Source organism: Phodopus roborovskii, unplaced genomic scaffold (assembly GCF_943737965.1).
Source record: "Phodopus roborovskii unplaced genomic scaffold, PHOROB, whole genome shotgun sequence".
NCBI lineage: Eukaryota > Metazoa > Chordata > Mammalia > Rodentia > Cricetidae > Phodopus > Phodopus roborovskii.
In genome coordinates, this window is record NW_026126407.1 from 50,407,315 (window position 1) to 50,431,167 (window position 23,853).

At 45.5% G+C, this 23,853-nt stretch overlaps 3 protein-coding genes across 9 annotated transcripts in view; 2 read left to right on the forward strand and 1 right to left on the reverse strand.

Moving 5' to 3' along the window:
- The window catches only part of Naa60 (N-alpha-acetyltransferase 60, NatF catalytic subunit), a 28,575-nt gene extending 15,134 nt beyond the window's left edge, over positions 1 to 13,441 (forward strand). For both annotated transcript variants that reach the window (XM_051181300.1, XM_051181299.1), the window contains exons 2-6: positions 4,659 to 4,774; positions 7,300 to 7,429; positions 9,657 to 9,753; positions 10,449 to 10,683; positions 11,656 to 13,441. In XM_051181300.1, the coding sequence (XP_051037257.1) occupies positions 4,665 to 4,774; positions 7,300 to 7,429; positions 9,657 to 9,753; positions 10,449 to 10,683; positions 11,656 to 11,812 (729 nt within the window). In that variant the 5' untranslated portion in view covers positions 4,659 to 4,664 and the 3' untranslated portion in view covers positions 11,813 to 13,441. The remainder of the gene's footprint in view (positions 1 to 4,658; positions 4,775 to 7,299; positions 7,430 to 9,656; positions 9,754 to 10,448; positions 10,684 to 11,655) is intronic.
- A 1,895-nt stretch (positions 13,442 to 15,336) lies between these two features.
- CUNH16orf90 (chromosome unknown C16orf90 homolog) lies at positions 15,337 to 18,195 on the reverse strand. Of its 5 annotated transcripts, none has more exons than XM_051181308.1 (4): positions 18,179 to 18,195; positions 17,144 to 17,331; positions 16,394 to 16,747; positions 15,337 to 15,835 (listed from the first exon to the last, which is right to left on the reverse strand). In XM_051181308.1, the coding sequence occupies exons 2-4, from the start codon at positions 17,187 to 17,189 to the stop codon at positions 15,678 to 15,680; spliced, it is 558 nt and encodes a 185-aa protein (XP_051037265.1). In that variant the 5' UTR covers positions 17,190 to 17,331; positions 18,179 to 18,195; the 3' UTR covers positions 15,337 to 15,677. The 5 variants fall into 5 exon arrangements, with proteins under 5 accessions (XP_051037265.1, XP_051037266.1, XP_051037262.1 ...); XM_051181309.1 differs by lacking the exon at positions 18,179 to 18,195 and adding an exon at positions 18,022 to 18,133; XM_051181305.1 differs by lacking the exons at positions 17,144 to 17,331; positions 18,179 to 18,195 and adding an exon at positions 18,022 to 18,149.
- Positions 18,196 to 18,602: 407 nt separating this feature from the next.
- The window catches only part of Cluap1 (clusterin associated protein 1), a 30,983-nt gene continuing 25,732 nt past the window's right edge, over positions 18,603 to 23,853 (forward strand). For both annotated transcript variants that reach the window (XM_051181302.1, XM_051181303.1), the window contains exons 1-3: positions 18,603 to 18,717; positions 20,814 to 20,925; positions 22,897 to 22,981. In XM_051181302.1, the coding sequence (XP_051037259.1) occupies positions 18,696 to 18,717; positions 20,814 to 20,925; positions 22,897 to 22,981 (219 nt within the window). In that variant the 5' untranslated portion in view covers positions 18,603 to 18,695. The remainder of the gene's footprint in view (positions 18,718 to 20,813; positions 20,926 to 22,896; positions 22,982 to 23,853) is intronic.

The following is a 23,853-nucleotide window of genomic DNA, read 5'->3' on the forward strand; positions in this document are numbered from 1 at the left end:
TAAAGCTTTTAATTTTGGATTTTGTATAAGCACTAGTGTTCATTCTTTGTTGTTTACATAGGAGCCCTTTAAGAAGATTTTGCAAGGCTGCTCAGCAGTCCAAGTGCCTCCTTGTTGCTTTAAGCTGTGTTTAGAACAGTTATTTCTGCATCAGTGCACAGATGTCTTGAGGAGGTGAACAGGCTTTAAAAGGCAGCTCCTTGGCTGCAGCACTTAGTAGGTCTTAATTCTACTGGTAATTTGAAGACACTGTAAGGTTTCCTTGTCGTTAATTAAAACAACCCACAAGATTATTTTAATATAAAACATGTTCACAGTTTTCACGCTGTATCTAAAAGTCTTTGTTTTTGATAACAAAATAACCCAAGCTCATTGCAGAAGGCTCAGATAATATGAAAGTGAGTAGCAGAAAACATAAACATCTGTCATAATCGTTGAGGAAAATTCAGACAGGGCTTGATGATCCTTTAAGATCTGCTGGTACTTCTGCTTAGTGGTGAGTGGGTACCTAGGGTGCCTGAGGCCTGGGTTTGATTATGAGTGCCAAAACAAGTTGACTTCATGATCAGGTATGTTTTATTTTGTTTTGTTTGGTTTTTGGTTTTTCAAGACAGGGTGTCTGTGTAGCTTTGGAGCCTGACCAGGGCTGGCCTTAAACTCACAGCAGTACTAAAGGTGTACACCACCACCGCCCTTTGTGATTAGGTGGTAATTTATACAAAATTTTACACTGTCATATATTTGTTTTATTCTGGAGGAATGTGGGTGGAAACAACAGAGGAGAAAGAAAACACTTTTTAAGAACAACTCCCATTAGAGATGGAAAGATTGCTGAGGCAGGGGGCTGGCCTGCTGCAGGGAGGGTGCTTTCTCCCTTAAACTGAGGTAGGTGCCTCCATCAGATTGTCTGTAGGCAAATCTGTAGGGCTTTTTCTTGATTAATGATTGGTGTTGGAGGGCCCAGCTGACTGGGAGTGATGCCACACATGGGTAGGTGGTCCCAGTTGTATAAGAGAATCATCGGAGCACACTGTGAAGGGATAGCCAGTAAGCAGCACCCCTCCATGGTCTCTAGTTCCTAGGTTCCTGGCTTGACTCCTGCCTTGACTTCCCTCAGTCATGAACTATGATCAAAATGTGTCATCTAAATTAGCCTTTTCCTCTCCAGATTGCATTTGGTCAGAATGGTTGATCATAGCAAAAGAAAGCAAACTAAGACAGGAGACTTACCTAAAGCTCTTCGGTGATACAACCATAGGGTTTGGTCTCCGCCATATCTTCGCCTCAGTCTTGTCTTCTCTTTTCCACCTATGTCCCTGTTCTTTCTGCTCATCCAGCCTGATGTTGAACATGAAAAGAGCTGCTGACTAGCCAAACAGACACCATTTAGACCTCTCGTACACTTCTGGAGAGGATGCTGCAGAGGGGTTTCTGCTGTTGGTCTCTATGGTTGGAGGAGGAAGGGGCACCCCTCCCCGGATCATTTGGGGGCATCTCTCACATTGACTAATTACCTTTTTGTCATGGAATTCCTCTAGCAAGCTGTAGTTTAGTGTATAGTAAATGGGATTCCAATGTGCCACAGTCCTCAGTGCAGTGCAGCCAACAATTTCTCAACTCTGCTCATCACTGTGACTCTAGTCTCCTGAGCAAAGCTTGACTTTGTCATACAAATTTGATAAATTAATGATTGGATAGATTTTTAATTTGAAATGTAGAGAATTTTTGACTCAAAGGTAAAAGATTGGGTCTGGACTCTGGATCTTACCATCTGATGCCATTTTTACATGAAATGTGGCCAAATATGCAGCTTAACAAACTAGATCTATGTGGATTGGGGGAGTGACAGGGGCTGGTTGGTACTGTCTCAGACTCATATTACCCTGCCTGAGCTGCTTTAAACCTGGGGTCACAGATATACATGAGCATATCTGGTTTCCATATGTGTTGCTTTTTAAACTGTCTTGTGTATTCCACACTGTCCTCAAACTCACCCTGTTGCCAAGAGTGATTTTGAACACCAGATTGTCCTGTCTTCGCCTCCTAAGTGCCATGATTAGAGTTAGTGTTCCTCACCAGACCCAGTTCATGTAGTACTAAAGATTGGACCCCTGGGCTTTGTACTTCATAGTCAAGCACTCTACTGAGCCAGACTGTCAGCCACATTCTGTATGGTTTTTATAACCCTTAAGCCCCTCTTCAATCCTTCCTTGGTAACCACTTTTTGATTGCTAGTACCATTAACTTTTAGCCAGTTCTGGAATCTCCAAGTGGTATCCTCCTGTATCATTATTTTGCATTTGAAGAGATGTCTCAAATCATACGTGCTTAGTCTATATGATATTGGCTACCTTCAGAACATGAACATTTGGGTTTTAAGAGGGATGCTGTTTGGAAATAGAGAGGTGGGTGTTTGTTTCTTGTCTGAAAATTATTCATTTTTTTCCACTCTGTAGTTTTGGAAGCAGCACAGGCAGCTATGGAGATGGCTTCTCACCCACAAGCAGCTGCTCACTTGAACAGACGAGCTTTGAATAGTGTTTGTTGCTTCCTTCACCGTCCACTTCAGGCTCCAAGCCCGTACTGCTGATCTACTTCCTGTGTCTATCACTAGTGTGTGTTTCCTTTTCTTTTCCATCTTTCCTAAAGGAAGGAGCTTAAATTTCATTTTTGTTGGCTTTTTCAAATCAGTAAACCTTGTGTGTGTGGAATCTCACAGGGACCCCTTAGGCCTTTGGTTCCTGCCTTACACGCAGGGGAGCTTTGAGTAACATGCTTCATGCTTTGATGAGGGAAGGCTGTGACTGCTTGCCTCTGTTGTAAAGTGAAGAGAAGTGAGGGTCTGAGAAAGTGCTGGACCGAGCAGGGAGCAGCACAGATGTGAGAGGATTCCTGAGGAAAGGGGAGAAAAATGGGCATGGTGAGCAGGAAGGGCTGTTGGAGGGAAGCAGGAGGCAGCAGACACAGGTCCGTAAGTTGAAGGCAATGCTGGGTGAGGGAGGTGGCACACACTTTGCATTTATAGTCTGTCAGAGAGGAGTTTGCATGAAAGATGCTGTTGACAAATGTCAGAGGAGCATGCCTAGCCCAGAGAGAAACATGTGGAACTGATCTTGTAGAAGTTTCCAGCTTGTATCATAGCTGGAAGGTTTTTAAATCTTCCTGCAGGCATGGCTGAGAAGTTGGAGCCCAGAGCTGCCTTGAGGCCCAGGGCTCCCAGGGTTGACCCAGGATTGTTGCAATTCCACCACATATAAAAACAATCAGAACAAAACAAACAACAACAAAAACCAGGAAGTAGAAACCAGGATACCTTGCTCGAAAATGTTTCAGCAAGGAAGACCTTGTCCTGTGGGACCTCTACCTCATCAAGAAAATTAACAGTTGTTTCCTAATACCTTCCATCTACCAGCCAGCCTGTGTTTAAGGGTCACTAAATGTTTTGATTTTCTTTTTCATGGTACAGGGTTAGGCATTACATTTGATTCTAGATCCCCTTGTGTCTTTTCATTTTTTAAATTTTTTTCTTTGATTTACTTTTATATCTTTAATGTCATTGGCCTTAAGAGAAGATCTGATGCAAAAGGTTGAGTGTCTGTCATTTGGGTGCCACTTCCCTTACTGCTGTGTGCTAGGTCTAGCAGTTTTCAGAACTCCCAAAGGCTTGGTGGTGCCCTGCTGGTCATAGCCAGAGGCACAGGACACTGGAGAGATTGGCCTGTTGGCTTGGGGCCTACCCTTGTTTGTACACACTGAGTCCTGGGTGCTAAGTACTTTGTGTCTGTGCCTGTACCTGCCCCTCAGCAGCTCTCCCCTGATGATCTTATACTCTTTGAGGAGTTTTATTGGACTTGGATTTCCTCTTGATCATCCACAGTGATGACCCTGAATCTGTCAGCATTTCTACTTTAACCTGGTCATTCTGTAAAGCCATGGGAGGTGAACAACACAGTTCCTCCCAAAAAGATAGGATAAATGTATCCTCCTTTTGTTTTGAATTACCTGCTTCCAACTTAAAGAAAAAGAGTGGCTGTTTTCTCTTATGGCAGAGTTCAGGACTTGACTTCCCTAGGCTTAGGCCACACAGACTAGCCTGGACAACTTAAAGAGACCTTGTGTCAAACTTAAGACAGGGCTGGCAGCTTAGCCATGGGTGTGATCCTCCCCCCACCTCACCCCCACCCCGAAATCTGAATACTCTCAATGTCTGAAAGTTTCTATTGCTAGACATGGAGGAGAGGCAGTATGTGACTTTCTGGTAGTGAAGCCAGTGCCATTTGCCCTAATAGTCTGGTCATTCACTAGGTCCTATCCACCAGACTGCTGGAAGGGGTTTGCTAAGCCCACATTGTCTTTGACACAGCCAGAGTCAGACTTGCTAGAATCATTTGCCTCCTCCAAGTGAAGGGGCAGCAGTTAAGAGATAAAAGACCAGCCAGGCAGGAGCTGTGGTCACTCTGGGGGAAAGCTCAAGCAGAGAAGAGACATGGATCAGAGACAAACAGCTCTTCATCTGCAGAGTGGAGGCAACCACACAAGAACATTCTCTCCATCATGGGAAGCTCTTAGCAATCTCCTATCTCACCCACCTCCTGGGTTAGTTTAGAGAAGGAACAGGTAAGCAAGCCTCCAGGTGATGCTGTCTCCTCTCCCCACAGGTGTGAATGACAGAGGTGGTGCCTTCCAGTGCCCTCAGCGAGGTCAGCCTGCGCCTCCTCTGCCACGATGACATAGATACTGTGAAGAACCTGTGTGGCGACTGGTTCCCCATTGAGTGAGTGTTGGGCACTGTATTCCCAGTGGCTGGGATGCACAGATCTGGTTCCCGAGCCTGGAAGAAGCAGCAGTGGGTCTGGCAGGACAATAATGGTCCATAGTTGCTATCTAAAGTTGACCAACCATGTAGTGGGCCTCAGACCTCCATATTGGGCCACTGCTCACCTTCTTTAAAAGGCCCTGTGAGAAATTTAACTTACAAAGACGTCCAATGCTGCCTGTAACCAGGAAATTTAGGACCAACTTCAGTGTAAGAAATTGGTTAGATACATTAGGATATGTATGTATAAAAATGCAGTGTTGCTGGTATAGTGGCATATACCTAGAATGCTAGAATTCAGGATGTGGAAGCAGAAAAAGGTCTCGTTCAAGGCCAGCCTGAGCTACATAGTACATTTTAAGCCAGTGTGGGCTGTATGGGAACACCCTGCATTTACAAAGGTCATAGTTGTGCAGGAACAAAATCTGTTAAAGTAGTGTATTTTTTGACAAAATTCCTTCCCTCCCTTCCTCTTTGTTTTTACCAAATATTAAGTGAAAGCAGACCAGAGAGCAAATGCATACCATATTCTACTTTCATTTAAAAAATATGTCTAGGATAACCCCCCCCCCCCCCCCGTGTACTGTGGAGGAAGGAAGACAACCCTGCCCTTCATGAGAATCATGACCAACATTTTAACAAAAGACATGTTAGCAGGAGAAGAGAATAACACATTTGTTCGACCTTTATATTAAGAATCTAAAGGCCAGTGGTGAGTTCTCCATTTCTGTGCTTAGGTTCAAAGAAGCATGGACTGTCATATAGAGATTATTAGACAGAGTATCCATACCTAATAGATTGAAGGTGGAGCGCACAGTGAGGCCGTCTGCTTAGATTCCACTCAGACTCTCTGTAGCTGTCCCTCTTTAGGTATAAGGTAGGACCCTCCTGGAACAAGGATGTGTTTGTTTTATCATTGCTGTCACCAAAATTCCTGACAGAAACAACTTAAGGCTGACAAGGTTTATTTTCCACACCATTTCAGAGCTTTCAGACCATTGTGGCAGAGAGGCTTGGGGGGTGGGGGAAGGGCAGCTCCCATTACAGTGGGCAGGGAATAAAGGAAGTAGTAACCTAGAAGGCCACACAAGTAAGCTATTGCCCCTACAATCATGCTCTGAGTGACCTGCTTCCTCCAGCTGAGCCCCACCTGCTGTGATTCTACACTTCCCAGTAGTTTGCAGTTCCCCTCAGTCACAGACACACTCAGAAATTTGTTGTACTAATCTCATAGGCTCTTATCAATCTAATCAAGCTGACAATCAAGATTAATAAAAATATTAGACCTACTATCAGACAAGATAGGACAAAGAATTTCTTCATGGCTACCTCCTGCACAGAAAATCAGATTGGCTTACCTTAGGGGAGAGAATGAGAAACAAGAGACAGGAGGCTCAAAAGGTTCGACTGTAGACCTGCACTGTGGGGATTATTTACTGAGCCCCTACAGTACTACTAAATTAAGTACTTTCAGCATTTTGGGGTAGAGTGAATTATTAGTACCTGTGGGTTTCTGTGTTTTTACTTGTTTTATTTCTTGACTATTGTATATGAAAAAGTTTTTTAGTGAGAAAAACAGAAACAAGTTTTGAAATGTTAAAGCTCAGTAGGATCTTTTAAGTCATTGGTATTTCGTGACTCCTCGCCTTAACACCTGTTACTCCATGACAGCAGAGAAGAGACACCATATGTCTCTGTTGAAATATGAATTACCAACTTCTTAGGAATGTTGGCTAACAGTGCATTATAAGATAAAACATAAACTATCCTTCAAGTTAGCAATGCCACTACTGGAAGTAATTCCAAGAAATAAGAGTGCCAGGAAGTACAGCGATAAGGCCCTGCTGAGGACTATCTGGGGTTGTAAGTAGCCACACTGAGTTGTGCCTGTACACTGCTCAAGTACCTGGCTGCTAGCCTGTTAGCCTCTCTTATCCCTTAGCCATGTGTCATGTCCCTACCCATGTCTAGAAAGATACTGTAAACTCTACGCTACATACTCATGAACTTTGGCTCATCCTTGAATCACCTTGCCTGGTCTTTGGTGCTGAAATGTCTCACAGAGGATTATTTGCAGGAATCAGTTCACTCCTCCCACTTTGTGGGTCCTGGGTATTGAACTCAAGTTTTGAGCCTTAGCTGCAAGCATCTGCACCTGCTGAGCCATCTCACCAGTCCTCACAGAATTCTTCATAGGCTACCCAAGTCACTGAGGGCCCTAGGATCTCAGCTCACACTGAGGAGCAGGCTGCCTTGTTCTGTCCCTCCAGGAACTATCTGTGGAGATAGTTTCATTGGAGGGTTTCCCCCCTTCTACATTAGAAAAAAAAATGCATGTTTTATACACCTTTTACATAAAAAAAATTCCCATGTAGACAGATGGCTACTTTGAGAAGACAGCAGTGGGGCTCCTAGAGACTAGAAGTGATAGGCAGAGCAGCCCAGGGTCCCTGTGACTCACTGGAGTATGCTCTTTCCTTCAGGTACCCAGACTCATGGTATCGTGATATCACATCCAACAAGAAGTTTTTCTCTCTTGCTGCAACCTACAGAGGTGCCATTGTGGGAATGATAGTAGCTGAAATAAAGAACAGGACCAAAATACATAAAGAGGTACGTCTGTGCCACGACGACTTGAACCTTGTGGCAACTGAAAAGGGATGTTGCAATGAGGTCACATTGCCAGCTCTGGCCTGTATCTCAGCACCTTATGACTTAAGGAATCAAAGCAGTGAACGACACTCTTATCTAGTTGGTTTATTTGTATGTAGGTGTGAATACATGGACTTTTTTTCTAAAGATGTTACTAGTATTTATGTATATGTCAAGAATCTGGGTGACCGCATTCAGTGCAGACGGCAAGGCCATGGCTGTAAACCATGATTGTGGTTGATTTCCATTAGCCATGTCCTGGTGATTTTGGTCATGGCAATAGAGCAATATTGTTTACTTAAGGAAAGGGGATCCCATCAACCAGCAAAGAATTGTATTTGGCTTGAGGTTATTCTTGTTTTTTTCTCTTTCTCCTTTCTGCCTGCCTGCTTTCCTTCCATTTGTTTATTATCCATCCATCTGGAGACAGGGTTTCATTGTGTACTAGCTGGCCTGAAACTCAGATCCACTTGACTCTGCCACTCAAGTGCTGGAGTCCAAGGTGTGCACCCCACACCCAGTTTGCTTGGGGTTATTTCTTTAAAAATGCAGGAAGTGAGATTGGAGCTGCAGCACAGTGGCAGACTGCTTGCCTAATATTCAGGAGGCCCTGAGTCCCATTCCTAGTAGAAGAAACATGTCTTCTAAGAACCCAGACTACTAAAGGTTACCCCATTTCACATAAGTTTATCTTGGCACATTGTTTGTTGGTTGTTTTGTCTAGCCCAGCTTCCTCCTGAGATACTGCCTCATATTATTCATTGCTGAGAAAGCAAGGACCAGTATCCCTTGGGTCTGCTATCTTGTATTGGATAGTTTCACCTGCCCAGACCTTGTGATCTCTCCTTGGGGCTTTTTCTTAGTGATTGTCCACTTCCACCATGCACATTAGCTGAGAGTCTTTTGACTATCTATGCTTACCCTTTCCACAGACTTGGGGGCCCTTCTTTTGTCTAGCATTTTGACTAGCATCGTTAGTCTAGGAGCTTCTGTTAACTAGAGCAGTGAGTTTATTCCCTCCCCAAGTTGGCTGTGTCCAGGTTCACTGTAGTATGGAGTGGTAAGCAGAGTCTGGGAGCAGGGCCTGGTCCAGCACATGCCTAACATATAGGACTACTTGGTAAATGGAAAATAGTAAAGTCCAGTTGCCCAGTATCCTTTCTTGGAAGGAAAAAAAAAAAAAAAAAAAAACCTTACAAATGGCAGGTATTTCTTGTTACTAAGAGGTTGGAATAACAGGAGTATGATTCATGGGGTGTTTGTGTCTATAACAAGAAATATTCGTGGAGCACAGTGCAGCAGTACATCACAATGTACCACTCTGCCCAGCATGGGCAGCAGAGCAGGATAGATAGCTGTCTTAACCTGCTTTGCATGGTCATCAGGGACAGCATGTTTTTCTTTATAAAACTTTGCCCTTGGACTGGTGATGTGGTTCAGTAGTAAAAACCTGAGTTCCCAGCACCCACATGGAACAGGGAGAAAACCAACTCTTAAAAGTTGTCTTCTGGGCATTACCCTCCCTGTGGAGTGCGGGGAGGAATGGGTTGAGAGGGGGTTTGGGAGGTATGGGAGGGAGGGAGGGAGGGGGAGAGGGAGGAAGGAAGGGAGGGAGAGGGAACTGGGATCGACATGTAAAATAAGAAAAAATATAAAAGTTGTCTTCTGACCTCCCCACAGCGATGTTGCACCTGTACGCCCTGACACAAATAAATGGAATGCAGCTTTTCACTTGTCAGCTGTCTCACATCATGGTGACTGTCACTACTTGTTGACAGCCTATATGTGACTACTCTGGACAGTCATATTCTTTTTGTTTTTCTTTTGTGGTGGGATCAGACCAATGGCCTGTGTTTGCCAGACATGCACTCTACTATTTAGCTACGTCCCCATTACCAGCCATTGTCTTAACCTATTGGAATGGTTCTGGCATAAAGTACTCATCCAACCCACCATCCCCAAGAGCAGCTCCTCATGGGTGTGTTCTCACTGTAGCAGCATTCTGCCAGCAGGGCCTAAATCTTGTTTCTGCAGGTGAGGGGGTGTCCTTTGTTCTCTTTGTTCTATCCCTCCCACTTTGTGGCTATACATGTCAGGATATGGAAAGTGGACTCAAAACCCAGGCAGCTTCTGCTTTGAGCCTATATACTCCATGTTGCCCTGACTTTATCTCTAACTTTGCCTTTAGGATGGAGATATTCTAGCCTCCAGCTTCTCTGTGGATACACAAGTTGCATACATTCTAAGTCTGGGCGTAGTGAAAGAATTCAGAAAACACGGCATAGGTAAGAGGCAGAAAGCTCATGGTTTGAACTGCTGCTGCCCTCCCTCAAAGTCCCCCCCCCCCCAATCAGTTACTTCTGAGGTCTTCAGTTCCTTTCCCGAATTTTGGGACAGATAAATGTCCTCCTAGTGCATCTCCCCACCCCACTAGCCTTCATCTTTTTACATCCCTCCCAAATCTGTCATGAGCAGATCAGCAACAACTGCGAGGACAGCCTCAGGAAGGGCTAGACTTCCCTTACCTCTCCTGTGTTGTCAGACATAGTCATGTATATTGGCAAGATGTTCTCAGTTTAGAATAAGAACCATAGACAAATGAAGAATTAGCAGTTTCCAGCATTCATCAGATATAGTCCTCAAACTCTCACCCTACTCCACACCACACAGCAGTGAGAAGTCAACCCAGGGTGTCTTTCTCACATCCTCTGGGTTCTGGTTTACACTTGTTGTTGTCTGAAAGGTTGGTAAGTATCCCCCACGGACCCATAGCACCTCCAGGATACATCTGTGGTTCACAGTAGTTTGCAGTTCATGGTTCTGTTTGGCTAGGACCTTTTAGGAGCTTTGACAGTGGGAGGTGACCAGAGGCTGGTTTCAGACCTGGGTGCATATTCCTCTAGGCTCCTGCAGAAGCTGTGGCTTTATCTACACCCTCTTAACTGCCCTGCTGTGGGAAACCTTCCTCTCCTTTCCCCAGGTTCCCTTTTACTAGAAAGTTTAAAGGATCATATTTCAACCACTGCCCAGGACCACTGCAAAGCCATCTATCTACATGTCCTCACCACCAATAATACAGCAATAAACTTCTATGAAAACAGAGACTTTAAGCAGCATCACTATCTGCCCTATTACTACTCCATCCGAGGGGTCCTCAAAGATGGCTTCACCTATGTTCTCTACATCAATGGCGGCCACCCTCCCTGGACCATCTTATATCCTTTACTGCTGGAAGAGAATAGGAGAAGGCTTTGTGGTTTCCTGGCTAGAGGGTTAGAAGAACTGAGGGTCAGCTGAAACTGTGGCGACCTTCAGGTGACAGTCACTGGCTTAGCTTTGCAGTGTTGTTCCTTGAGTAGCTCAGGGTATGGGGTGGGTCTAATAGTCTAATGCACCTGGTTACATATATTAGGAAAACTGGCACTCCCTGGCAGCTTTATCCTAGCAGGGAGGTTAGGTTTTAACTCTTTGGACCCAGGATCGATACGTCCACTTAAGAAATATGGAAAGTCTCCTATTCTAGGGGTCAACAGTAAACATAGCAGATTCAAATCCCACCCACCGTAAGCCTGTGATGCAAACAATGGCAGAATACACTTGTGTTAAGACCTTCCTCATGGAGTTGCATCCACCCCCAATTCTCTCCTCTAATCGTGTCCTTGTTAGGTGGAAAGGAAACCAGATGTCCTAGCTGCCATGAGGTAATAACCAGAATATACCACATGTACCCATGGGTGTTTTGAAGGAATGATTCAGTTTAGAGGGAAGTAGAACAGGAAAGAGGTTACCCTAAGCTCCATAGGCCTAGCTTACATGAAGTCAGGCATGTATGAGCACCCAGGGGTTAGCAGTGTTGAAACATCTCCTTGTTGGGGTGGGCTCTGTCCCTCTGGAGAACTAGGAACACTTCTGTAGGTCCTCCCTGTCTTTGTTAATTACCTTATGGTGATTATCGTATTATCGTGATTGTCTCAAATGGCTCTACTCTGTGTTATTTTCCAAATTGATGGTCTACTTAATGGGCTTTTCTAGTATTTTCTAAGGTCTAATAGGCCCCTGCCCTCTAGGTGAGTTATTGTGCCATGTGGGAACAATGCTGTAGGTCATTGGTTAGACTCCAAGGATGCTGCATGCAGGCAAGGCCAGGCAGATAGCAGCGCGACTGTATCTTCTTTGACAGAACCCACAGACTACATCCAGCACCTGGGCTCAGCACTAGCCAACCTGAGTCCCTGCTCCATCCCACACAGGATCTACCGCCAGGCCCACAGCCTGCTTTGCAGCTTTCTGCCATGGTCCAGTATCTCCACCAAAGGTGGCATCGAATACAGCCGTACCATGTGATGCCACTGGGGCAGCCTCCCCGAGGCCTCTGTCCTTAGCACTCTGTGAAGCCTATTTTCCTGTCTGTCTGACTTCTGCTGTCCTTTGCAAGGAGCTGGTGGCCACCTGCCAGCCCATCAGCCTGCCCCAGCTGCAGGCCCGGTGCTATGCTGGCTCAGGAGCAGAGTGTATGCCTGGTCTTGAACAGGTAGGAACAGATGGTAGGGCCTGGGGAGTCCGGCACTACAAGAAGTCTCTAGGCAGGTACTTGTGAGAAGTACACAGTGGGTCCAGAAGCATCCTGAAGAGCGAGGGACCAAAGACCGTGAACCACTTGACAGAGCTCTTTACTCCCTAGACTGTGTGTGTGTACACATGTGCACATTTGTGGAGCACAGGACTCAGCGTGGACTGTCTTCCTCAGTTATTCTCCACCTTACTCTGAGACAGGGTTTCTCCTGGAACTTGTAGCTCACTGATTTAACTGCACTGGCTAGCTAGTGAGCCTCAGACAACTCTAGTCTCTGTCTCTCAGCTTCCTACCCAGGCTTTTTATGTGGGTGCTAGAGCTCAGTCTCAGGTCCTTATGTTTATGTAGCATCACTTTTCCAATGGAGCCATCTCTCCAGCCTCTGAGTGGCTTTTTATTTTTTTTTCTTTTAATGTTATTTCTCTTTTGAGATAAATTTGAGGGCATTGGATTCTCTGGAACGGGAGGTATAGGCATTTGTGCCATGTAGATCCTGGGAATTGAACCCTGGTCCTCTGGAAAGAGCAGCAAATGCTCTTAACCACTGAGCCATCTCCCCCAGGGCCTGAACAAAGTTTTCTTTGCCTTTTTGTTAAAATGATGGATTCATATGATTCAAACCTTGGAAATGTACAGAAAGCCCAAGCAGCTGGAGCTCACAGTTACTTCCTTTTTCCTTACAAGAGGCACTCAGTGATCTGTGATCCATGTCTGCTTCTCCTCAGAACTGTACCCAGACTTCCACTCTTAGCACCAGTATTGTTACCTGTGCGTCTCCAGGTGGCATTGTCCAAAGCCCTCTATGGGTTTCCCCTGCTGACAGCTTGTAAGAATAAGATTATGCCTGGATGATGCAACCATTTTGGTTGCTGAGAGCTGGTCTCCCAATCCAAGGGAACAAAGAATTCCAGACATAGAAGAAGTGTGGGTACTGCAGAGCCCATTCCATTGACCATCCACATTAAGGTTTGATACACACATCCAGGTGTGAATCTGACAGTGCTGGCATCTGTAAAGTTCCAGGGAGTCTGCTGGCCACTCATAGATTGTGAGGCGGACAAGGGTTCCTGACTCAGCGAAAGCAAATAGGCCAGAGAGTGCAGTAGATAAGCATCTTGTAGTACCTTCACGTGCCCTGCTTTCTTCCCTGCAGGCTCTCCTTCCTGCTTCTGGAAACTTCCACCTGGAGCCCTTGTTCTGCCTCTATGCACAGGCACCATCCCAATGGCCTGGCAGGTGTTGGCTACATTCACTGGAATAGGGCTTGCCAGGCCTGTCCTCTGCCTCCTGCTCCTTCATCTTTCCTACAAAATGGACTGAACTTTGCTGTGAAAAGAATGTGGATGTCTTTGACCCTGAAGACACAGGAATGTTAGAATAAAGAGGCACAGAAAAGCGAATGCCAGGTTTTTGTATAGGAATGCCCTAAAGAAACTTGTTCTCCTCCATGAAAGGCTGGTGACTGGGGAGGAAGAGTGGGGCTGGCCCTTCAGGAGAACTTAAAACTCCAGGAATCAGCCCTCACCATAGATAGTTAGATGGACAGTTCCCTGTTCTCAGGCCTCCTGCTACCCACTTCCTACTGCCCAGAAGGATCATCCTGCCTGTTGAATCCTGGCATGCTCCATATAGCTGACCTACACTGGGAGCTGGACCAGGGACAGGTAGCTGTTGGCTTCTGGGTTCCTTCCTTGCTCATCCTTCTAGAACCTGAAAGCTTCAAGGCCTGGCCACATGCAGACAGGAGGAGGCTGAGCTCTGCATTGGGTATCTCTGCTACTGTTGACCCATGGGACTTGGGAGCAGAAGGCAGTTTGTGCCTGTGGACCTTGAGCCTCTGAGGCAGAGGCTCTTGTCAGTACCGTGAATTATACTTGCAGCATCCCTTCCCTTCCGCCCCCAAATGTTTGTTGCCAGAGTCCTGCCCAACATTGCTGCACAGAAGCCCTAACGGGGCTCCCTCACAGCCCCTCACTGTGCCAGACTGATTAGGAACAGCTCTATTGACAGGCCTCATTACTGAGTGCTTCCCTCCCGAAGCATCTCCTGGCTTGGGACCTTCAGGCCCCAGAGCCAGCCCATGGCTGCTTGGCCTCAGAGAATGGTCCTCACAAAGCAGTGAGGCCAAGGCAGGAAAAACATTTCCCTTCCTCAACAGAACTGGCCGGCAGGTGGCCAGTGCCCTGACTGGTTTCAGTTGTGTGCTGAGGCCCCATCCCTGTGTTCCCTTTTCAGTCAGCGGTGATCATGTGATTTTCATTTCTGCCCTGTGTGGTCAAGCAAGAGCCTTCCAGGAGGTTCTGACTTGGACATTTCTTAAATCCAACTCAAAAGCCTCAACCTGTCTGCCCCCCCTCCTGTCCCATAATTACTGCAGTGTCCAGCCCAGTGTTGAACAAATTGTAGTGTGTAGTCTCGTTACAAACAAATAAATAATTTCACTGGTCTCAGCCTGTGTCTAGTAACTGGCTCTCTACACTTTGTGTTTTGCCCTTGAGGGCTGAGGGCTGGGGATTTTGCTTGCTGCTGTCTTCCTGGTGGCTCAGGCATTCAGGCAACTGTCCTGGGCTGTTTCTTAAAGATCTTAGCAGGTACCTGTCAGTTCCTACCAGCACCCTGGCTCTCAGCTTTGAACTAGGACTTGGTCCAAGTGGGAAACTATCATTCCTTCCCCCACCCTTCTGTCCTCCATCTCCATCAGAACTTAGAGAATGCTCCAAGGGTAATGTAGGCACATGGTCAGCAGAGGCCTTGGCTCTGCTCCCATCCAGAGTGGGTATGTCTCCAGTGGATGTTGTCTGGAGACAATTTGTGGTCACAACGTGGAGGAGGGTACTGCTGACATCCTAGGAGGCTACAAAACATCCTCCAGGGCACAGAATGGGCCAAAAAAGACAATCTAGTCCCAAATATTAACACCAAAGGCTGTCAACACCCAGGTACCAGGAAGTCTAGTCCAGGTAGAAAAAGGCCAGTGGTGGTGCAGATGGGCTCCTTTGGGGCCATAAATTCATCTAATTCCTCCATGGGGCAGTGTCAGGTCCAGCCCAGCATACCTGCCTACTGGTTCTCTGTTTAAACCAAATCCACATTTCATCTCTTTGTCCATGGAATGTCATGCCCTGTGTTCAGGCCTAATGAGATCCTGCCTGCCTTCTGGAGCTACCATGTTCAGCATCTCCTCACCCACAAACCTTCCTTGAACCTGGCTCATGACTCTCCGTGTAACCAGGAAAGCCGGAATGGATGCAGGGTGGTTTGACTGGATTGACTTGATAACAAATAGACAAGAAGGTGCAGGCCTTGGCTTTTACTGAGATTAGACCTGAGGACTACCTAGTCTCTCAGGAACCAGATTCTCTGCTCGGCCTGGCCTCCCAGGTACAAGTGGCTGACCGGAGTTTGGGCAGGCTGCAAGGGCACAGGCATGCTTCCATTTCTTCTGTCCCCCCCATGGGACGACTTCCTCCCTCCCTCATACTTTCCCCAGACTAACCCAGGTCTGGTGCTGGGCAACTATGGGGGCCATCTCAGTGGGAGGGTGGCTGCTGGGACTGAACCCTTCCTCAGTAAACCTGGCCTCCTCCTCCTCGGCCATCCTTCCCCTACTATCCCCAGCCCTGGCACTTTGGATCCTTATGTCCTCTCCAAGGCCCCAGAGCGGGTTCTCTTGCACAAGGGACACATGGTCTCCTCCAAGGCTCTCCAGGACCTCTTGGGCCTGAGTCCCAAGCCCTCAGGGGGACCAGACTGGGAGGGGACACCCTTGGCTGGGTCCATGCTGGAACTGGAAGCTGAGGAAAAAGGAAAGAGAAGTCACTCAGGGACCCAATCTGAAACCCTACCTTGGTGTCCTCGGACCTTATAACCTTCAAGACAATGGAAGAATTTGGTGCTACATCCTTGACAGAACTAGTGGGGTAGGGGGAAAAAAGTGACATCATGGATCAAGCTGAAAATGTCATGAACCCTTCATTTGTAAAATGAACTGAGGGAGAGTTGCCCAAGGCCCATCAAAATACAGAACGAGGATTGGAACCCAGGACCCTTGGTCCCAGATTGTCTCTGCCTTACACCCCTCATCCCAGCAGGCTCCAGCTGTGGTCCAGTTGCACACTACCACCCCTGATATTTCATAGAACTCAGAGTGTACATCCATGGTGCGAAATCAATAGTGGGGCACACAGCTGGAAAAATTCAACAAGATATGGCCCCTGGAGCATGACATTACTTTAGTGTGTCCTGGCCACTGTGTCCTTTCCTAGTTCTTGGCAAAGGCTGGGGACTGGAAGAGGCCCGTCTGAGTTCCCATGAGTCTTTCCCTCATGTCTGTAGTCCTTAACAGAGCTCACCTGTATTTCCCAGGCTGTCCCTGGGCAGTTGGGCTTCCAGAAGGGTTGAGCAATGGCTGTTACCTGGACCCAGGGTCCCCTGTGGCAGGTCCAGGGGCCAGGCCAAGCCTTCAGGCCGTGGCAGGCTGCCTCCAGCCATGAGCCGGCCTAGCCAGTGGCTTCCACATTGACCAGCAGGCTGCATGTGGCCTGGCAGGTAGAGAGCGAGGCTCCTGAGGTGACGCAATCGGAAGTTCTTAGGCTTGCTTCCCTGGGCACCAGGGCCCTGCTGCTGCTGGGCCCCCAGCCCTCCCTCATAGATGTTGGGTGGTGTGTCAGGGTGGCTGGGGCGTCCTGGGGCCCAGCTCACTGCATCTGCAGGACAGAGAGTAGGAGGGTGGTGGCCAGTGGGCCCAGTATCTGGGTAAAAAATGCAGGTACCAGCTTATATGATAGGCTCCACCCCTAGGCTATCCAACCTCAGTTCTTGTCTATTCTCATTTCTCCTCTCTGCTCCCCTAACAAAGGAGCTTAAGAAGCTCAGGACTTAGGCACTGAGCTCTTTCAGAACTTCAAGCCCCTTTTTGTGCCCTCTATCCTAGAAAGAGTATGCTGGAGCCAGTATAAGCAAAGTGGGTACAAGAGTCGTACAGCCTAGGTCGGAAATTGCTCCCCTCCCAGGCATGCGTGTCTCTGGGATCTCCCGTAGCCTTGGGCCCAGGTTAGGACAGAGTGTCATCTCTGCTATTGCTCCTCCCTGCAGCCAGGCACCTTCTCTTATTCGAAGCTCAGAGAATGCACAGACCAAGGCTTCCATGGAGGGCCAGTATGATGGGGGAGGAGTGGCCAGGCCTTGTGTGCAGCAGGGCCTGCTCTCCCCTGCCTAGGAGGTGGGTCTGCAGGTCTCCCAAGGCAACTGTTCTTATGATGTCACAGTAAAGACTAATCTTCTTGGATCCCTTAGTTTGGGAGAGGAAGTTATCAGGTCAGGGGCAGGGAGGGAGGAGGGAAAGGGGAGGTGTTAGAAACCTACAATAAATTCACTGGTTCTCAGATTCAGGGCAAGGCACATAAAAATGTATAGCTCTAGCATAATTTAAAGTTATTTTATGGGGTGATCTTTAGGGGGCCTCAGCTTCCTCATCTGTGTTTGGGAGAAAGGGTTTGGGGTACAAACCTGGAGGGATTGGAATCATGCTGAGGAGGTGGTTCTGGGTGACACTTGTGTAATTGTCCATTTTCTCACAAGTTATTAGGCAGTATGTAGATGACCCCCACCCTTTTTCCCCTAAGCATATGGACAAACTGAAACTTGTCTTGATGGTGGAAATATAAAACAACTACTTTGGAATCAACTCAGTCACAAAACTTTCAGATTTCATTATAAAAAATTTAGTCCATGTTTTACATCTAGGTTTATGAACCATTTTATTATATATAGATAATAGTGGAGTTTCATTTATTTGCTGTGGATTTCTCATTGTCCCAAAACCATTTGTTGCAAAGATGATTCTGTCCAAATGCATTATAACCTATGTTGGGCTAGCCACAAATGTGTGGCCCTATTCCACACACTAAGTCCTTAAGCTTCTTCTCCTAGTCTGCACTACAATGTCCAGGTCAAGGGCACCTTTACATCCTGTGCCTACCTATCTTGGGTCTTTGCCTTTCTCTTCGCCCACCCTTCTTGGCTTTGCTCATTTCTTCTCTTCCCAGTCCTCTATCGTGGCTGTCCCCATAGCAGCCACCATTTCCTGCTGAGCGTGGGCTGTCCCCCCACCCCACAACACACACTGGGGTACACACACTGGGGTATGATACACCCGCGCTACCGCTCCAGCCCTAGACATAGCGAAGTTTCAGGACAACTGCTGGCGCAAGGGTATGGAAACTGATTTCCGGCCTGTACGAGTATGAAATCCCTCCGGGTGCAGTTCTCCAATTCTGCCGAGGGTAGCACACCTTCGTTCCCGTCATTTTATGGCTACTTAATCCGCTTCGCCCGTGGGGTCTGGCTATGTTTTTACAAATACGAAGGAGAATCGGTTACATAAGGTGATAGTTCTCTCTAAAGAAATGAGACAATGAGAGTCACAACAGGAGCGGAGCCAAAAGAGCTCAATGAACGGTGCGAGGCGCCACCTGCTGGTCAGTGCCATGCGCGTGCGCGCACTGCACCTCATAGCTTCCGGTCTTGTTTGTCCCTGACCGGACGCTGTCCAAGAGCACTACGGGTTGCTATAGAGACCGGCGAGCGCTGGGCCTGCGAACTCCAAAGAGGCGAGCAGCCGCACCCCAGTGGACTCTTGGGGCCCAAAGCACCATGTCTTTCCGCGACCTCCGCAGTAAGGCTACACCCGGCTTTCCCGTGGGCTTCCCAGAAACTCAGGGCTCCCCTGCCTGAGCCATTGGCTCAGTCAGACCAATGGTCCCCAGCCCTAGACTAGCTAGGCCTGACAGAACTTTATAGCACCTTTGGAAAGTTCTGTCAGTCACAGGCCGCGTGTGGCTAGAACACTTAGAATGTGTCTCGCGGCTGAGGAACTGAATGTGTTTAATTTTACTTCATTTTATCTTAGTTTGTCACAGCCACATTCGCAGCCGCATTAGAAAGGTCATAAGAAATGGCAAAGTTTCTGTGTTAGACTCTTTGTAGAAAGAAACAATAACACCAAGAAGGTGATTGGATGAATGGCTGTAGCTCCTAGTTTTTTGTCGTTGGATGTTGTTCATTTTTGAGGATTTGTTTGTTTGTTTGTTTGTTTTTACGATCTGTCACATACAGTTTTCTTTGTGGGCATTATTTCGTTTACTCCTAGGCAATTCTTGTGCCCTGTGTCCAGAGATGAGGAAACAGGCAACAAGAGGCCAAAGTAATTTGGACAGGTAATAGCTAGAACAAGCAGCTTTGGAGGTAGAAAGCCAAATACGGAGAGAGAACTTTGCCGGAGAGTGGGAAAGTGGAATGTCTATATTAGCCACTACTCTTTGGAGAACATCTGTTACATTTCACCCTTTTTGGTTCACACAGTTAGGAAGAGTGACAGGAAGGACTGTGTGACCCAAAATCTTGCCTCACTTGGAGAAAAGTAGCAGCTACTAGGATCAACCTGGAGTGAATCGTGTCTTCTGGAGTTTGAGAATATTTGGTGAACTGAAAAAGTATTCAAGGAGAGCATTTCAGAATGTTTACCCTAAATAAATATTGAATAGCTGTGTAATGTATGAGACTCTGTCCCCATCTAACAATGGAGAATGTGACAGGTTCTGCTTAATGTAAGGAAGTGTTTGGGCAAAGCCTGACTGGATCGGGAGACTACCACTTGTTTTCTACCATCTTTTTCTCCCACGATCTAGTGCAGTCCACCCTGTTTTATTGCCTGAGTAGATTATTTGGAATTGTCAACAGGACGTTTTGAATAGCTGTCTTCAAGAAACATGAGTAGGCATTGCACAGCCAGGAAACATGTTCAAGAGCACAGCATATTATGGGGACTCGTTTTGATTTTTTGAGACAGCGTTTCTCTGTTTAACAACAGCCTTAGCTATACTGGAACTTGCTTTGTAAACCAGATTAGCCTTGAACCCACAGAGATCCAACTGCCTCTGCTTGGTTGTGTTCTTTTTCTGACACAGGGTTTCTCTATATAGCCCTGGCTGTCCTGGAACTCACTCTATAGAGGAGGCTGGCTTTGAACTCCCAGAGATCCTCCTGCCTCTGCCTCCTAAGTGATGAGATTAAAGGTGTGTGCCACCAACACCCAGCAGTGTGTTCATTTCTAAGTCATTTTTGTTTTTGTCTGCTTCCTTCCAAGCAGTGTAACTTGTTTTTCAGGTGCCCCCAATTTATAATATTACCTTTTACTAGTCTGCTTTTACATTAAATCCAAATAATGTATTATAATTCAACCATTCTCTTAATGTTTCTCTGAATATGAAGTAACTGATCTTTGAAATTTATGTCATGAAAATCGTATATGCTCACTTGGAAAAACCACACACACACACACACACACACACACACACACACACACACTGTATAATCTTGAATTTCACCCTACCCTGGGCCTGCCCATAAATAATGATTAGCATTTTTTTTTTCTCGTGATGTTTAACGAGGCTAGGTAGTTTTTATTTGGGATAGAAAAGATATCAGAAAGAAATTACAGTCTCAGATATCCCCTAAGCCCCATTTCCTTGGGAAAAATTTTACTGTATTGAACTTAGGTGTCTTTCAGGTGATGGACTAGATGCTGTAACTTCTTATTTCAGCCCCACAACCTTGCCTTTCTTCTTACAGAGTTGATGGATTTAGTACCTGGAGCTGTCACTAAGTTGGGAAGACCCAATAAGAAGGGAAAGCAGAGACAATAAGATTAACTACTCTCCAAAGAGTTGCCATTTAACAAAGACTGACCAAATTGTGTTTTATATTGGACAGATTTCACAGAGATGATGAGAGCCTTGGGATACCCACGACATATTTCTATGGAAAATTTCCGCTCACCCAACTTTGGGCTTGTCTCTGAAGTGCTTCTGTGGCTTGTGAAAAGGTTAGAATGCATTTTATTCCTGTCTCAGCATGAATCATTGGTCACATTCATTAGCTAACTGGGAACTGACAATTTTTGTGATGCATAAGGAAGAATATAGTTCAATCTACATAGGATGGACATAGTTGTAACTTGTAAAAATTCACCACAGTTGCCAGACATGATAGTGCAAGTAGATCTCTGTGAGTTCAGGGTAAACCTGGCCTATATATCAAGTTCCAGGCCAGCCAGACTACATTGGGAGAGACCCTCTCTCAAATTTAAAAAAAAAAAAAATGAAAGGAAGGAAGGAAGGAAGGAAGGAAGGAAGGAAGGAAGGACGGAAGGAAAAAAGAAATCACCAGAGTTGAAAGAGCATGGAAGAAATTGACTATCCTCATTAGAGTGCTGGCACAGGCTCCTCTTCACTTCTCACCACAAAATGACAGGGTCCTGCTTGCACACTCAGAATATACTGCATTAAAAATATTATAGATGTGGCTGGAGAGCTGGCTGAGGTAGGAGCATATACTGCTCTTGCGGAGGACCCGAGTTTGATTCTCAGCACTCATGTTGGATGACTCACAACTCCGGCTCTGGGAGGACCTCACACCTCTGATGTCAGGGACTAATGTGCACATGCTTACACACATAATTAAAACTAAAACAGGAAATAATATACTTTTCATTGTGTTAAAAAGCCTTATGATTAGGATTGGCAACCTTTTGTGTTAAGAACCACAGAGTAAATATTGTGTTTTGTTACACATAAAATTAAGTCTACATGAGATGTCTGTTGATTATTCTGTAGCTACAGGCAGTTGTAACCCATCTGACATTGGTGCTAGGAACTGAATGCAGGTCCTCTGGAAGAACAGTATATGCTCTTAAACCTCAAAGCCACCTCTCCAGCCCCTTTGCTTTGCTTCTAAAATGTAAAAACTATTCTTATCTTTCAGACTATACAAATACATGCTGAGAGTCACAGTCAATTCTCAGTAAACAAGTAATTTCAACAACTCTGGCACTTCTTAGAGTGAATTGTTTAGCCCTCGTGTCTATCTTGGGCCAAGGGCTACCAGCCTGAGTCAAAATCTTGGTTATTTCCATAAAAATTGGAAGTTTGAGATGGATTTAGTTTGTAATCTGAGTCCCATATTTGGTTTGTTTATACTTTATTACTTATTTATCTCCACACTTGTATCATGGCACACATGTCTAAGGTGGAGGCAGAGGACAAGGCTGTTGAGTTGATTCTCTCCTTCCATCTTTATACAGGTTCTGACATTTGAACTTGGGTTTCTAGGCTTATACAGCAAATCCCTTTACCTGCTAAGCATGGGTAAATATATGTATGTGTTTGGGTTCATGGTAGCCACAGCATGCAAGAGGAGGTTAGAGAACTGGTTAGTTCTCCTCTGTGTAAGTCCTGGAGACTGAACTCTGATTTCTAGGCTTGGTGGTAAACCTGTTTACCCACTGAGCCATCGTGTGTTCTGTCACTTAGCCTCATTCTTAAAGATTTTGCTTAATTGTATTGCCTTGGATGGGGCCTGGAAAACCTTGTATTAGCAATACTCAATCACGTAGTTTCCCATTAATTTACCTTTTTTGTTTTGTTTGTTTGGTGGCTTTGTTATATTTTAGTTAGGGTTTCACTATATGGACCAGGCTGGTACCCCTACAACCTGACTCTGAGATTATAGGGGTGCACCTCCACACATGACTTTAAGGGACTTTCTCTTGGATTGGCTCATGCTTGTTCTTTCCCTTTACTTTCCTTTTCTTTTTCTTTTCTTCCTTCCTTTCTTTTCTTTTCTTTTCTTTTCTTTTTTTTTTTTTTATTTTTGTTGGGTTTCTCTGTATTGCTTTAGAGCCTGTTCTGGAACTCATTCTGTAAACCAGGCTGGCCTTGAACTCACAGAGATCCACCTGCCTCTGCCTCCCGAGTGCTGGGATTAAAGGCATATGTATGCTTGTTCTTTCTGACAGATATGAGCCACAGACTGACATCCCTTCTGACATTGAGACAGAACAAGACCGCGTTTTCTTCATTAAGGCAATTGCCCAGTTCATGGTTAGTTCAGTCATTTTATAGAATTGTCAAATAAATTGGAAAAAGATGAATCCTACTCCATACTGTTTTTAATTTAGCATCATGTACACTTTCTAAACCCACCCACTGCCAGATCTCTGTGGAGCCATGTCACCAATGTTTGTTTGTTGATTCATTGCTTGTATAGCTTTATTTGTTTATTTTTGGATGAGTAATATGTTTTATAGTTCAAAATTTTTTAGATCATGAACATATACAGAATAAAATGACTTTCTGCCATGTCTGCTTTGGGCTGAGTTCCAATCATAATAACCACTATTTAAAACTGAGCCCAGAGTTTGTTTATGCATATTCAAACAATCAAAATACATAGATATATTGATATTACTTACATGTTAATTATATGCAAATGGTAATGATATACATATATATTCCCCGTTATACGTGCTATGTAGCATCTTGCTTTCTTAGTAGTATATTTTGAAGAACTTTTCAAATGCATATAGAATTTTCTTCCTTACACTTGAGTTAATATTGCTTACATAAATATCCTACAATTATGTATAGTTATTTAGGTAGTTTATAACATTTGCTGTTTGAAACAGTTCTTTTATGAATAGCCTGTGCATTTCATTCTGTCTGTAAGTTTATGCTTAGAGTTAGTTCTTAGAATTGGAATTACTGGGTCAAACATACATGCATTTGTAGTTTTGGTCTTTTCCCAGGTTGCTCTTTATCACAATGTGAAATACTTACACTGTGTTTTATCCTTAATCACTGACTTGTATCAGTTGCTGGCACAGGCATTTTCAAAGCACCTACATGGGATTTGGACACAACATGAAAAGGGCCTTAAATTTTGGAGCAGGTTATGGTAGGGCACATTGTAATTC

Bases quoted from the DNA above. Each gene is read 5' to 3' on its own strand.
- CUNH16orf90 (XM_051181304.1), bottom strand. From the start codon at position 17,610: ATGGACAATTACACAAGTGTCACCCAGAACCACCTCCTCAGCATGATT. The intron at 16,748-17,549 runs GTTTGTACCCCA...TCTGTCCTGCAG, and splicing joins CATGATTCCAATCCCTCCAG to ATGCAGTGAGCTGGGCCCCA. The intron at 15,836-16,393 runs GTGAGCTCTGTT...CTTTTTCCTCAG, and splicing joins GGACAGCCTGGGAAATACAG to CTTCCAGTTCCAGCATGGAC.